This window comes from Lycorma delicatula, chromosome 5, assembly GCF_047948215.1.
Source record: "Lycorma delicatula isolate Av1 chromosome 5, ASM4794821v1, whole genome shotgun sequence".
In the NCBI taxonomy this organism is placed as follows: Eukaryota; Metazoa; Arthropoda; class Insecta; order Hemiptera; family Fulgoridae; genus Lycorma; species Lycorma delicatula.
The window spans coordinates 174,965,060-174,982,445 of NC_134459.1; the positions used below are offsets into that span (position 1 = coordinate 174,965,060).

The 17,386-nt window shown below is 30.6% G+C and overlaps 1 protein-coding gene across 2 annotated transcripts in view; it reads left to right on the plus strand.

The window, feature by feature from the left end:
* The window catches only part of LOC142325602 (copine-8-like), a 131,202-nt gene that overhangs the window by 47,660 nt on the left and 66,156 nt on the right, over nt 1–17,386 (plus strand). For both annotated transcript variants that reach the window (XM_075367549.1, XM_075367547.1), the window contains exons 2-3: nt 6,247–6,532; nt 7,914–8,138. In XM_075367549.1, coding sequence (XP_075223664.1) covers nt 6,247–6,532; nt 7,914–8,138 — 511 coding nt within the window. The remainder of the gene's footprint in view (nt 1–6,246; nt 6,533–7,913; nt 8,139–17,386) is intronic.

Sequence of the window (17,386 nt, forward strand, 5' to 3'; positions counted from 1 at the left end):
CTTTGGTGGTTGAGTTTCAATTAACCACACATCTCAGTAATGGTCAAACTGAGACTGTGCAAGACTACACTTCATTTACACTCATTACATATCATCTTCATTCATCCTTTGAAGTAATACCTGAACGATAATTCCCAGAGGCTAACAGGAAAAAGAAAGAAAGGGTCTCAATCAGGGAATTGTTAGAGCAGTCAGTACACCTGTAGTTTGTCACATCTATGGTTTACTTCACTAGGATGTGTTGTTAGATTCCAATAATAGAATGGTGGGCAAGGGTCAGTATAGAGTAGCCATTAGTGTTAAAATAAATCTGATTGTAGTCTGTTAAAAATGATATTAAAAATGATCATGTTTTGGGAAAATTTAGTTTTGTAATATTGTAAAATTGATTGGTTGTTTGATGCCGTATTGCTGTGTGTTAAGCATCATATGCAGTATTGAGATAATGTTAAATTTGCAGGGGATCCCTGCAAATCTAAGTGGGGGTTCATATCACAGATGGTTCTCTCCAGAGTGCTGCACAGAGCACCTGATCTGTTACATTCAAAAAGAGTAGAACTCTGGGAATTTTCAACCAGGTTTTTAGGATTGTTTCCCTATGGTGTGCTGCAGCTACAGGTCCATCTCAAATGATGCCGCTGGGATATTGGCACCACTGAATCTACTCTTTTGAAAAAGTGAGGTGTTGTACCAGCGGGTGAATGAGGTGAAGCAAGAGACATTGATCCAAGAGTACATGATATAAGTAAATTCTAAAACAGGCATATTCAGTTTAACAATAATAAACATTCTATTAAAAGCTTATTAAGAAAAATAAGGAGTGGAGAAGTTTCCTGCTTCCTTTCTTGCCTAGGCCAACATAATGTTGCATATAAGAAGCTCATAAAAGCACAGAAGGTACAAGTAACACCTTCGCTCTGTTTACTGCAGATAGTCAATGTACAGTGAATATTGTTACCGTAAGAGACTCTGATCAGTGCCATTGTACCTCAGATGCTTTATGTGAACTACAACCATAAGAAAATCTGTGACAAGCAACAAATTAATGTGTAAGTTAAGTAACAGTGGATTAATATTCGGCATCATTACATTATGATTATATATATCTGACAAATGACACTTCCAGAATTAATATAGCCATTGATAAAAGTAACCATCGTTTCATGCCATGCGTACTAGTGAAGGTGAAGAGTGAAGTAATTTTCCATTTTCTTCATTAAGTTTAAAATACTTTGGCTTATCAGCATGCCTGGCCTATCTAAATGCCGATAACACTGGTCAACATAAAATTTAGAACTGAAAAGAGAGTAGGTATTCTGTATAGTATTTTATATGCTGAATCTGAATATGTATTCTGAAACAACCCATCATGTAATTCTTAAGTTACAACCCCTTAAATTTATTTATTCCATCATTCGTAGAACAAACAATACAATTAAGTTGGTATGTCTATATGGTTGCTTATTCACATCTGATTTATATTGTGATGCATGCTGAAAACTTATATTTGATATGTAAACAGTCGAATGATGTCATTTCATGTAAAGCCAGACACGTATAGACATGTTAGTGAGTCAAGTAATGAGTAATTCAATGTGATGAAATTTTGTTCAGTATGAGTTCAGTTCTTTGTAAGACTTGTGTTCTTTAGTTGGCAGTGGTTTTATCATATCATTTTTCAAGTGCCAAAGCTCAAAGAGGGGAGGCGAAAACATTTTTTCAGAGCACTAGGACCGACCATTTTTGAGATATTTGCAATTTTTGTCCGAAAATTCGGATTCGGTTTAAAAGTACTAAATTTTCCAAACCTTCGGTAGCTACTGTGTAAGAGTAGCATATAATAGCCCCCGCGCTAGCTAGGCAACCATCGCCTAGACCACATCTGTGCCAATTTAGCTTGGACAAGCTGTAATAAATTAATATATTGCTGTTTATCAAAAACATTATGCACTTAGTGTACATTATACATTCATTACCAGTTCATTCATAATGAAATTGACCCTATAACCATGGATTAAAATTCCTACAGTAAAAGAATTTTTCTAGTTAGGAGTGCTTTATTTATTTATTATGTTTATATTAAAAAATGCAACTTTCTTGTAAATAAAATAGTCGATTAACTGGCTACATGTATGTAAATATTCCATACAATTGTAAAATTTACTCTAAATCACGTACGAGTATACTGATGTATTGTGTAAATTTTGATATGAATGTATTTTTTAATTATAAAAAAATTAAGTGTATACTTCTTCTGAAAAGGGAAAACCAGTATTAGTATTATTGTTTATTTATTTATTATTTTTTTATGATATTTGTATTATAAAAATAAATATGTTAAGATTTTACCTGTGTTGTAAGATCTATTTTTAATTAATTAATTAATTTTGAAATTTATTGCATTTAGCAAAAACTACATTAAAAAAGAAATGTTGAAATGTAATTTTGTGTATTTTAAATATTATTATTATACAGCAAAATAGTAGATTATTAAAATAATAATTTAAAATGTAGTATTCTTTTATACATATCTAAGCATAATACCTTGATAACAATCAATAAAAAATTATACGCCATCATAATCTTGCTCTCAGTAGAAAATAATTTTTTCATCATTGAACTTTGATATTCATAATAAAATTTGGTCAGGATTGAATAGAATATTAATATAAAATTTACATCTGTGATAAATTCTCAGTATTTATTTAGAACGAAATCTTTGCTCCAGAATGTCATTCTGTTGCTAATATCACAAAGACGTTTCTCACATGTTGCAAAATAATTTGATTTAAGATTCTACTAGGAAATTGAAATGATGTTTTACTGCCAATAAACAAAACGATAGAATAGATAGACAGTCTGAATGTATATTTATGTTAATATTAATCATTATTTAACTTATATGCTGTTTGTAATTTTAATTGTTTGTTAAAATGTTGAATAAACTGATATATGAATGCCATTTTATTGATAATAATGATAACAATACATTTTCTAACAATTGTTTATTATTTTTTCAGTATTTTAATTTAAAATTTATTATCGCTTACATTCATGTTTTATTTTATTTTTTATAAATATTTTTGTATTTCTATAAAAAACTTATATTAGTAAATAAAATTTTGTACAACTTTGCTTTGGCTGATGCATATAATTCTCGGTTCATAGCGGGAGTATAATTATTTCCGTGTTTTTTCCCTTGCTGGTGAAGCGGTGTATATAACACATTTTTTCACAATAGAAAGCGTTAAATTAATTTCTTGTGTTTTATGTTGTCCATTCCAGTCTTTGTTATAACTATGAGATGTGAAACGCATCTGAGGAATATAATGAACTTGTCAATGTGGACAATTTCTACAGTGAACAGAGTGAAAATTTCATTGTTAGGGCTGAATATTACATGAATTTCTGTGGGTTTGGCATATCAATATGCGACCATACTTGAGGGTGTTTGATTACTCAAAGTCAAGAGATAGTGCTTATAGACATTAAGGTTATTCGTAGTTTCCTGCACCTTTGCTTGGAGCATATACCACATTTCAGTGGGATTCATTCATAATTTTATCAGCAGTTGTTTGAGTCGATCAAGTATTGTGATTTATGAAAAATAGACAAAAGATTCATGTGATAATCAAACATTACTTTTGAAAAGCAAAACCGGATAGGAACCTAAAGCCAAACTGAATAATATTATGGGGAGTCTGCATCGATTAGAACAGTTTAGAAGTGGTTTAGTTATTTTCAGAGTGGTCATAAGAGCACAAACGATGCTGAATGTTCCAGAGGGCCTGTTGATGTTACAACTACAGAAAATATTGAAAAAAAATCCATGATGTGGTGTTGGAGAATAGAAGATTGAAAGTACATAAGATCACTAAGAAATTCACATCTCAAATGAACCAGTGCATCATATTTTACTGAATATTTATGTATGAATAAACAACAGGTGGGTTCTACGTATTCTCACAATCTATCAAAAGTGTGAACAAGTAAACATTTCTAAGCGCAGTTTGGGGCTGTTTCAACAAGAGGAATTTCTGTAGAAAGGATGTAGAAATTCATCTACATAGCCTCTACTAGCAAGACTTAGCACAACAGGACTATTATTTGTTTCTAAATATGAAGAAGAGACCGGGTGTAAATAGATTTATGCAAAATGATGAAGTGAAACATCTGCCTATTTTTAATACTTTGTTAAATGATATTGTTTGAATAAGATTTCTAAACTGTTAGAATAAAATTGCTCCTGAAAAATTGTGTCGTCTTTATAATTTCATGGACTTATCAAACATCCTTCATACAAGTTTATTACTCACTTAGCTCATTGAAAATGACATGGGATGCTTGTTATATTTAAATATAGTTATTTCATTATTGGAAGTTACTTATGAGTAGACCATTATAATTATTCCATGTAACATATACATCAACATTAACAAAGTATAGTAGTGTGCTTTGTTGTGCAGCTAATACATGAATTGTTGTCCGGTTGTGTATTCCAGGAAGATGAATTGTACCTATATCTTGTGCCTCTTAAGCTTACTTAAGACTATTATTTCATTTCTTCTTAAGCTTTAGTAAGGTATATTAAAATTATCGGTGAAGTTTATCGAACTTGAAAAAGCATGTTAAATATGTATTTGGTGAATGTATATTTTATATAATTTTTATATACAAATCTCAGCGTTATTAATTTCCTGGCTATAGCTGTATTGCTGTTGCAGTAATGTAGCTATAAAGAGAAAGTATATTGGTACTTTGTTGAAATTTCAAGATCTTAGTCCAAAAAACTGTGTTGGCATGTATTTTGATTAATATCTGCAGGCTGACTTGACATAAATTCTTCAAAAATGACTAAAAAAACTCTACAGAAAGGCATTAAATTTTAGAGAAAATTAAAAAAGTAGAGAGTTTTTGCTACCTTAAATTTTTTACTTTTTGTATAGTGTTCATAGAAAATTGAGTCTAAATACAGTGATAAAAAATAAAATTAAAATTTTTAAAAAACCCACTACGAAAAAGAGGTCCTCTAAAAAGAGTGAAAAAATTAAATAACTGTATTTTTATCTTATAATCCTCCGTGACATTATGATATTGTTTTTAAGACAATAAAATTTAAGATTTTGATTAACCATCGTGCGCAACTATGATGATGATAACTAAAGCTCATCTATGCAGTCTACAGGTCATGCATGACAGTCAATCAAAATCTTTAATTTTATTTTGTTAAAAACAATATCACGATGTCACAGAGGATTATGAGGTAAAAATTGAGTTATTTAATTATTTCACTCATTTTAGAGAACCCTCTTTCATCGTGGGTTTTTAAATTTTATTTTTTATTTAAATTACTTCTTAAAGATAGTAGGCCTGGGCCCAACAGTGGGACATTTATATGCAGATGATGATAAAGGTTAAGTATACTTAACCGGCGCAAATTATTTAATAATTTACTTAGAAAGACTTAACAACATTAAAAAGCCATTTTGAAGAAACATATCTACTGCAGCATCCTCTGTTGGCCTACACCCGTAAAACTAATCTAAGAACCTGCTCTGAAGTGATACTATGTAATGCAAAAAACCACATTAAAATCAGTCCAGTAGTTTTTGAGGTAGATGGTAACAGACACACACACAACCCCTTACTCCAAATTCAAATACTGTCTCATTCTGTCCTTAGTAAAAGTAACTTATTAAGTTATTTTAAATTCCAAACTTTCAAGTCAACTAGATTTAGGAGTAGAAGGATATTCAATATTATTTCTATATAGTTTTTGTATCTGAAAAACCTGTTGACCAAAATATTTGAAATTTGGTACAAATTTGTAATTAATTAAATACTATATGTTAATTTGGTTACATATAAAAATGGAAGGGTTTCTAGGGAAATCTGGAAACCCTATGCCGGCTTTTTTTTTTTAATGGAGCTTTCTTTGAGTGTAGTTCAGTTTTTTCATTGTCTTATAACAATTCATCATTTAAATAACTTTAGTAATCTTTTGTTCCATTTTCTCTCCAATTCTGCTCCAGTCATGCTATAATTTATTTCTAAGATATGTCTATTTCTACATATATTTAAAGGCTTTTTTCATTCATTTTTATGCTTAAAATAAGCTCATTTTTCTGGAGTAACAGAAATAATTTTGTGTTAATCTGGCAAAAATTAAAATAAAGTTAGTGTTATTATTTAATATTACCAACATTAAAAATATGTAAATTATTTTTATTTTAATATTTTTTGTAGGTCGTTGCAAGGTAAAGATGTTCTCTCTAAGTCAGATCCTATGTGCGTGACATATATTCGTCCTTTTGGAGAACAGCGTTGGGTAGAATATCACCGTACTGAAGTTATACAGAATTCACATGATCCAGATTTTGCTGCTAAAATACATTTGCCATATCGTTTTGAAGAACAACAACCACTTCGTTTTGAAGTCTATGATGTTGATTCAGACAGTCACAATCTGGCCGATCATGATTTTCTTGGCGCTGTATCATGTAGCCTCGGCCAAATTGTTGGAAGTGGAAAGGTAATTATTTCATAATTTTAAATTTTATTTTAAAATAAAAAAAATTATTTTATTTAAGATGCTTAATATTATCAGTTATGAAATGACTTCTTTTGTTCCTCATTCTGTTTTCTCAGTTGTTGCATTAATTTATTTACTGTTAAATAATTATCTAAAAGAATATGTCACTGTATGTCATTAGCTGATTTCACATGTGGTATGATTGAGTGTTAAAAATTGAAATACAAAATGGAGCAAAGTCTGCGCTGTTAGAGAGTTTCATGGATACATATTGATAAGGTTTCTTTACAAGTAAAGTTATTAATTTAAAGCGTACTATAAAATTTGGTAAATAAAATAGAAATTAGAGATTTAGACATTTCTTTCCATAAAACATGCAAAATATATCCTACTATTCTTAATTATAAAAAAAAATAAAAAAGAATGATACTGCTTCAGAAATTATGTTGCAAAATTTACTTTTTTTTACACGGAATAATCTGATAAAATTTGAATTATAAATTTAAAGGGCACATAATTCGCAGTTGCTCTTCAAAGACAAGTCACTGGCAGAGTTACAAATATAGGTTTTTTCTGCATTTACATTAAGGCCAAATAAATTTTTTTACTTGATAATGTAGAAAATACATGTTTACATATTACATAGGAAAATTAAACTAATCCAATTTCAGTATTTTATCTCTTAGTGATAATATATCGAAGAATATGAACATGAACTTTGAAAAATAATTTCAATTATAAAGTAGAATTTCTGGAGAAATTTTGCATTAACCGTGCTTGTATTTTTAACTGATAATATTGTATATTTTACATCCATACTTGAATTTTATATTGATGAAGTTAGTAATGTAAATTTAAAAAAGTGACTGTAGACTGTCACTTTGTATTTAAATTATTGGTGGTGGGGGGAGGGTATAGGTTTCTCTATAATCATCCTGGCCATTTCTGATATCCTAATTTCTAACCCTTTCTGTTTCAGGTAATTTAGTCTTGCAAATCACTTTTTTATGACCTTTATCACACCCATTCTCTACACTTTTTGTAGCAGTCTCTCCGTATTTTTCTTCTAGATTGCTACCATCTCCAAATCTGATATATGATAGTCTCTGGATCCATTCAACACATGTGATCATAACGTAGAACTTGTTTTACATAATTATTGTTTACTGATGAAGTTATAACCTGTATAATATCTCTGACCCTCTCATTTCTCTGCCTAAAAATGTCTCTTGGCAGCATTCCTGCAATAAACCATCTGTGTAATGATCAATTTGTGCTTTAATCTGCTATATAAAATTTATACAGAGTTTAGATGCACATCAGTATTATTGCTTTGAAGTTAATTACTTTTTTAAATTGTTATTTTTTATTTATATTGCAGGTGAAATTGCCATTGAGACAAAAAGCAGGAAGCTCAGATGGCAGTCATAGTCTTGGATTTTTGTTTGTTACTGCAGAAGAATTGGCAGCTCTTAAGGATGAAGTTATACTTAAATTCAGTGGTCATAAATTGGATAGGAAAGATTGGTTTGGAAAATCTGATCCATTTTTAGAATTTTATAAAGTTATGGAATCTGGAGATTATTCACTTGTACATAAGACTGAGGTAAATTTACTTATTATAATTTTCATTCTTTTAAACGGTTGGTGTTAATTATTATTATTTTTTTTATATTCAGTCACTTGATTGGTTTGATCCAGCTCTATAAGATTCCATATCTAGTGCCAGTTGTTTCATGTCTGTATATCCCCTACATCCTACATCCCTAACAATTTACTTTACATATTCCAAACATCACCAGCCTGCACAATTTTTCCCTTCTACTTGTCCCTCCAATATTAAAGCAACTATTCCGGGATGCCTTAAAATGTGGCCTGTTAGACCGTCTCTTCTTTTAACTTATCTTTCCATGTTCTTTCTTCGTTAATTTATCGCAGTACCTCTTCATTTGGTTTATTTATTATTTTTATGCATATTTATATATTTTAAGAGATACTTTATATTTGTAAATATCTATTATCTACATGATTGTTTATTCAATTTAATTTTTAATTTCAGTAGTTCATCTGGCTTAAATTTTTTTTTGTATACATCTATGTAATTCCTAAATTAAAAACTATTCTTGTATCCTACAAGAGAGTGGAACTGATTCGGATGAAATTTGGGACAGCGATTTGTCTCTCTATACAAGCCTTTGATGCTATTTAATTTCAGTTGCAATCAGTTTAGAGGCAGAGAGATACAGACTTCATGGGTCCCAAAAAAATTTTTGATTATTTTATTTCAAAGGGTAAAATTTGTTCATTTAATTTAATTCCCCTTAGGGAATTAGATACTTTGTGGTTTGTTTGTCTTGCTTAACCTGCATGAAGGGTGGGCAGAAACACTCTTTTCCTTATTTATCATTTCTAGAATTAAAATCTGATGTTTGTACTAATTGGATATTCCAGTTACATTAGTATGTTGTTTTGGTTGTGTATTTGGTCACTTTCATTCATGGGTAGAGAAAAATAAGCCTAATTATAGTTATTTTTCTATCGGTTATCATTTTTCTTTATATCTTAGACTGGATGTACTGAATTTTATAAAATTTCCATGATTACTTCTGAACATGGATTTAGTTTTGGTTGCAACCAGTCAAGGAGTGGGGAATATATGGTCATTATAGGTCCTATATCTCAAATTTTTACTCAAAGAGTAGAGTAATTTTTTTATATTTTTCATTACTTGCATACTTATATTACTTTAATATTCCTCTGAAGCAATAGTCTTATGTAGGGCGAAACTGGGAAAGTTAGGCAACTCTGTTCTTAGTTTTTTTTTTATAAATAAATTTTAAACAAACTGTTTTCTATGTTGATATATGTCAATTTGTTTAATTAAAATTGCAAAAATCGAGAAGGTGTTCCTTTTATTTTTAGATAATAAAATTTTAAAATTGTTTGTATAAAATATGCATTTCAGAATATTATATAAACAGATAATTCAGTATGCATATCAAGTAGTCAGTCTCAAAATGTTTTTTTTTTTGTGCTTAGCAGTATATACATAACTTCACTTCAAGTCAGATGCAAATAGTGTTAAATTAGTTTTCTTTAATCATCAAAATTTTAAACTTGTTATTGAACAAGTTTTGCATTATATTAAATGAAGTTTTAAATAATTGTTCTTAAATTTTTTTGTGTAATAGATTATGTATTAAAAATATTACAGTAACTATTTTAAATTGTGAAACCTATCCTAAACTGGTAATCTATTTCATTTCATATTTTTTAATGTGCTTGCATTCTATGATTGATAACTGTTATTATATAATATAATATTTATTATATATTTTCTTAAGTAACTGTGTAGTTCCCTTCTGATATGTGATACATTATTTATTCTGTTCACTTTTATATTATAAATCAGTTTAAATAGTTCTGCATTCTGTGAAAAAAAGTGTATTGTATACATTACACTATTATTGTTTCGTTTATTTTAAGTGAACTGTAAATAAAATAAATACTGCTTTGAATTAATTGTATATTAAATGTTCATAATTTAATTTAATTTAATTTGTAGTACATTGTTGAAAAATAAATAAATTTAATTTACGTACATGTCTACTGTATGATTTGTAAAATATTAAAATATGAGTCTTCAAATGATAGATCGAGACTAGACTATACTAGCAAATTCTAGTACTGAGGCGGCTTGTATAGTGTAGATGGAGCCCAGTGAATCACCAGGAGCTGTGTGCAGTACAGAGCTGAATAAATCGCCAGGAGCTGCGTGAATCGTACTGAGTCGCGTGAATCAACAGGAGCTGTGTCTCAACATACTGCTCGTTATAATTTAACACATTATACAAAAATCTGTTAAGATTGAATCTAACAAGCTTGGCGACTAGGCTGTATCGTACGGTTGCATGTTATGCACCAACAATTAATGAATAAAAACACATGTTTAATAAAATACAAATTATGTTGAAAAGAAGGAAAGACTAATATTTAACATCACATGGTGCCAGACAGCAGTGCTGCCTGAATATACCGCCCACAAGAAATCAGTATGATTTCTTAAAATTCAAAAGCAGGAAACTGAATGTAAAAAATAACAAACAAGAATAACTAATAAATTAAACAATAATAAAAAATGTTTCAGTTACTGGTGGGTAATGGACATATCTTCGTCATGGATCCTTTACAAGCTCCTGTTGGTGTTCGAATTGTAGCTACTCAAACGAGGTTGTCTGGTCTAACATGTGTGTCATCAATAATGCCTAGTTTCCACTGCAGTGGTGATGTGTTATTCATTTTCAATAAAACTAAAGTTCCAGGTTGAAGCAATGGATGCTCAGCTCTCCATTTGGAACATTGTTGAAGCTAAGTTGAAGACCATCAATGCCAGATGATCAGAATACTTCGCCGAACTAACTGCCATTTGTTAAGCCTGTTTAAAGATATGTCAGTTACATTAGGATTTGGTAGAGAAGTAAGAGGACTACCAATTAAGAAGTGTCCTGGAGTTAGAGGTTGGGGATCAGAGGAATTTGAAGATTATGTACAAAGGCGGTGATAATTAAGACAAGCTTCTATTTGGGTCCTTACAGTAATGAGCCCCTCAAAGTTAAAGCTAAATTTCATACCACACATCTTAAATGATATTTCATTGACCTTACCACAGTTTCCCATAAGCCTCCAAAATGTGGCGTAAAGCCTCCAAAGGCATAAGCCTCCAAATTTGGCGTAATAAAGTGTCATTGAATCCCCATTTCGGATGAAAAATTTGCTATTTTTATACTTATGTTCTCATTATTAAAAAATTTATACATCAAGTAAAGTGAATTATTGGCTCTGTTGAAATTCATCCCATTATCACTGTGTAGCTTAGAACACAGACCTCTTCTTGAGACAAATTTTCTTAATGCAGCTATAAATGCATCGGTTGATAAATCGCTGACTATTTCTGGACAGGCAAACAAATAATGCAACATAATATTTTATCCTAATGTTTGAGCGCCGCCCACCTTGATGTATTAATAAAGGTCCTGCGTAGTCTATTCCACAGTTAGTGAATGGCTTGTAAGTAATTTCAGTGCGATATTTTGGTAGTTGTTCCATTAATAGCTGCGATTGCTTTGCCTTGAATCAAAAACATGTCTAACATCTGCGTAGAATTGATCTGATGATGTTTTACCATTGATTATCCAATATTTCTCACTAAGTTGAGAATGCAGTAATTGAGGTCCTGCATGTAAGAACCTAAGATGTTCATTTTTAATTATTAACTTAGTTAAATTAGATTTAGGCGGAAGAATGATAGGATGCTTATTGTTAAAATTCAAATCAGATAATTGCAATCTTCCTCCCACTCTTAGATAACCATTTCCATCTGTGAATGGATGCATCAAATATAGTTTGCTAACTTTAGATAAAGGTAAGTTAGTGTGTAATTCTTTAATTTCCGTTTGAAAATTAATGTTTTGAGTTTGAATAATGCATCGTATTAAAATAAATTCTTTCTCTTCAACAGATAAAACATGCTTATAATTAATTTTATCTTGCTTATTTTTTAAATCTCATAAATAACACAATCATTTATCATTTTTGGGAATGAGGAAAACAAATTAAATAGATCTATTGAGCTAGTATTTATAATTAGTGATGTGGATACATTATGAAGTTCGCTTAAAAAATTTGATGATTCAAAATTAATTTCGTGTGCAGTTTTCTTATTTCAGTTTTCCATTTGCTGGCCTAACCAAAAAGGACCTTACCATCATAAGTGATTAATTTGCAATTTGATTGCACTCATTCCTCAAGAAAGTATATCAGAATGATTTTCTTTAGAATAAACATATCCTTATTTACAGTTTTCAGTAAGTTCTTGAATCTCTGACACTCTGTTGGCTACAAAGGTTTTCCATTTTGTTGGTGGGGCTGCTATCCAAGAAAGTACAACTGTAGAGTCTGTCTATAAATATTTACTATTTGTATTTAAACAAAGCGCAAGAACAATGTTTGTTTTTGAGTATTTTTGATAATAAAAGTACGCCGCATAATTCCAATCTTGGTTTGGAGATCCATTTTATTGGTGACACTATTGACTTTGAACAAAGGAGATTGACTATGAAATTTCCCTCATCATTAACAGAACGTAGGTATATGCAAGCACTGTAGCCATCCTCGAGGCATCAGTGAATCCATATAATTGAAAATCATCTATTTTTCTTATCCCTTTGATTAATCTTGGAACACAAACTTGCTTTATAAACGGGAGCTTTCATAGAGATCAGACCAAACATGAAGGAAATTTTCTGAAAGCATATCGTCCCACTCCAGTCTTTGAAGTCATAATTTGTGCATAAATATCTTGTATATTGTAACAATTGGACCTTAGGCCTAATGGATTGAATGTGGACGATATGATCACTAAAACTATTCTTTTAGTGAATGGACCATAGTGATTTTGTAATTTATTTGAAAATGCAACATATCCTTCTGATAATCCCAGATTAAACCTAAAGTATTACTACCGTGATTAGAGAAATTAAATGTGTGATTGGTATTCTTCAATTCAGCAACAGAATTTAGAAGCGCGGGCTCATTTGAACACCATTTCCATAAATCAAATCCAGCTTGTTTAAGGATCAAAATTATTTCACCTTGTAATTGTATTGCTTCATTTAAATTACCACAACTGGTTTGTACGTAAAAGTCTCTGGAGACTATTTCTGAAGCCTTTGGAAATTTTTCTATATTTTCATTAGCAAATTGAATTATACATCTTGTTGCAAGGAATGAAGCAGATGCTTCAAATCCTTACATGACGTCGTCAGTTGATAGTATTTGATTTCTTCATCGCTTGAGCTTTGCCACATAATCCTTTGCAAGTCATAGTGTTTCAGTCAACACGCACTTGTTTTTACATCTTCACATCCACAGTCATTGCATAAACATGCTTTCTAAATCATAAAACGATTGATGTTAAGTCCTGTTGGACAACAGGCCCTGTCATCAAGGTATCATTAAGTGATATTCCATTTTTCGCCTTGGCAGATACGTCAACGACTACTCGTGCTTTTGTTGTAGTGCTATTTTCTTTAAATACCGCATGATGTGGTAGATGGTATGGATTCTCGATATCGCTGTTATATGTTGAATAATTCTTTTGTATTGATGGTGAAATCATCCGCATATGTGACCAAGTTGAAGTTATTCATTCATAAAATTGCTGTAATCAGTTCGTAGAGTACTGACTTTGTTCAGTTTTCTCTCTAACGCCAGGAATCTATGTTGGGCATTGTTAAGAGAGTTGCCTAGAGGAACATGATTTAGAATTCTTGGTGATTGCACAATATATCTTCCATTTTCATCTCTCTTCAAATTTTCTAAAAAGTGCTGTTCACATAAGTTTTCTTCTTTGGTGCGAGTTTTAGTGACACTCTTCTAATTCCCAAAACTTCTTAAATTGATTTTGAATATTCATTTCAAAATTGATTTTTAATGTTATGCAAGGAGGTTTTTTCTTCTGTATTTGCGGACAGTAACCTACTGGAAAATTTTCATCTTTCTTGATTTGACCCTTTTTAAGTAAATGTAAATATAATTCAGATCCAGCTAACACGTCTACATTACCGAGTCTATTAAAAGCACCACAAACTTTGGAAATTTCCACATGTTTGTATTTATACGTGCAGTGGGCATCAAACTTGTAATACACAGTAGAACAAAACATTTAATAGAAACAGAATAATACTCTTAGTTGGAGTACAATTCAATATTTACACTATATTTTGTCATTGCAGAATCATTATTTATTCCGGAGATCAGTAAATCTTCTTGCTGTAGTTTTAGTCTTAAGCGCTACACCATGTTTTCAGAAATAAAATTGGCCTGAGAGCTGGCGTCAAGTAACACATGGCAGGATTGCAATCAATTATATGAATCTTTAACCCTAACGATGGCTGTAGCAAGTAAAATCTGAGTTACACTTTGAATTTTTAAACTACAATAATTGCTACTTGATTTGTATTAAAATTAAGAGCGTCGTTTTCAACAGCACATCTGTTGTCAATTTCATTTATGCCCTTTCAATTATTTTCAGTAGAGTTACGATTAGACTCAATTTCAAATTGTTGCTGATCATGTAAAAAAATTTAATGGTATTTTTGCTTACAATATTTACAAAAATGAGAATTATAACAATCCTTAATATTGTGATTGGTATTAAAGCATAGTTTGTGCTTTTTGACAAATTATATTTTACGGCTAACGGGTAACAAGAAAATTTACACATTTATACAATAGGTGAGATTGTTTACAGGCATTGCAAATTAGTTGTAATAGTATAAGCAAGTGCCTGATAAGAATTATTTTTATCCAGCTTGGATTGATTAGAATGTTTCAAAGAAGATGACTCCAAGTATTTCTGCCGTGGATTTCTTTGAGATAATAAGGAAGAGCTTTCTAACATTTGTCTCTGTTTTTCAAGAAAAATATTAAATTCATCGATAGATGAAAAGGAATCAGCTGTCAAGTTGATTTCCAAGATCATGCAGTTGATTAATCTAAGCATTGTACAAATAATTGAATTAATATAAACTCTGCATAGTTCATATCAATTTTTAATGCTTTTAAAGTACTTATATTACTAGACATTGTGTCAATAAAATTAGCCAAGCCGGTGGCAGATTCTTTGGGAATACTCTGTATATCCAATATTTCATGAGCGTGTTTTGATGATATGAGACGCTTGTTTGCATATCTAGCTTCAAGTAAGCTTCACGCAACCATATAATTGTCGGCTGTAAGTGTTAGGTTTTTAATTAACTGCCGAGCCGAATCTATCAAGGATGATGCTAAATAATAAAATTTTTGGACTGATGTTTCTAGATAATTGTCTTCTCTGTAGAAATCTGCCGCCTTAAATTTTTGGCACCCATCTTGCACAAAACTTGTGATAACCAAGCTTCCCGATACAATTTCATGCAGTAAACTTCGTGAAATTTGGGGAAATGAAGCAAGAGTTCTGTAATCATAATGCGGTAATTTTTACAAATTTTATCATTGATTTTCATCATCAGTCAGAAGGCTAGGCCGACCACTATGGTCCTCATCATGAACACTGGTGCGGCTATTTTTAAACTGAATGCACCACTGGCTCACTCCACATTCACTCATTATTCCATCTCCATACACCTTACAAAGTTGCCGATGAATTTCAGTTGGTTTTAGGTTTTTTGCCAGTAAAAACTTAATCATTGAACACACCTCTCTACTCGCGGGCTTTTCTATTGAGGCATACATTTCAATAATTCACAATGAACAAAGTAGAAAAATCACTGTCCACACACACGACAGCTTGATGTCTACCGAGTGTAGAAATGTTTTGATGCCAAGATGGCGGCTGTATCCCCACCCATCTCCACGCTAGCCACAAACATAAGTTACTTTCTGGACCAACCTTGTGTAAATTTAGTTGATTTTACTATGTAATAAGTTCCAGATATCCGGCGTGTAGAGCCAAATTATTTTTTGTTTATGTTAAGTGGACTCTAAATAAAACAAATACTGATTCGAAACAACAACTGTATATTAACTTGTTCATGATTTAATTTAATCTTTATTAAATTGTTGAAAAATATATAAATTTAATGTATATACATGTCTGCTGTATGATGTGTAAAATATGAGTCTTCAAATGATAGAGCGAGACTAGACTAGGCAAGACAAGAGTAGACTAGCAGATTTTAGTGCTGAGCCGGCTTGTATAGTGTAGATAATGCCAAGTGAATTGTCAGGGGCTGTGTGGGGTACAGAGCTGAGTGAACTGCCAGGAGCTGTGTGAATCGTCAGGAACTGTGTCTCAACATACTGCCTGCCATTATTTAACACATCTTACGATAATATAATAAGATTGAAACCAACAAGCTTGGCGACTAACCATATTGTATGGTCGTGTGTTATGAACTAAAAATTAATGAATAAAAACATGTTTAATAAAATACAAACAAATTATGTTGAAAAGAAAGAAAAACTAATATTTAACATCACATGGTGCCAGACAGCAGTGCTACCTGAACAACTATGTTGCATGTCCTTCTGGCTGACCTTAATTACGGTTTTATGGTTTGAGGGAGGAAAATTTCCTTCTTTTCCCCCTCCATGGATTAAATTATCTATCTTTAATTAGACATTAATAAAGTCAGATCTAGAATGGAGGGTAATATGTAAAAACCACTTATTATTAAATATAAAACCTACCAATGTATATAGAAATTTTCAAATCCATGAACTTGAGTTGGATTTGAACTCATTTATGAATATTATATCAAGTGAAGCTTTACTAGATTACATTTTTATTGATTGGTTTATCATTATCAACTGTTATTTCTAAGATCTTTGTATGCTATTTTGAGAAAAATATAGTGAATGTAATTTATACACCATTTTATGTACAATTTATAAGAATGTATCTATTTTTTATGAATAACATTTAATGCTAACATAATATTAGCATTTTAATTTTAACATAATATTAACATTTATATTTTAACAAATTTATATAACAACAGTGAATTAAAATTTTCTGTAGAAACTTATAAAAAAAAAAAAACTCTTGGTCATACAAAATATAAATACAAATGATACATCAACCATAAAAAATACACACAGTAACAAAACAGAATTAGGCAAAGAATTAAAATAGATTAAATTTATTGCAAACCAAGATGGATACCATGAAATTTTGTTAAATTAATTAAATTATTCTTTAAAAAGAATGTAGAAGAAATAAATATTTCATTAATTCAATTATGAAAATCATACTATATGTGTTAAATTAATGTTAATAATTTGGCCAAATAT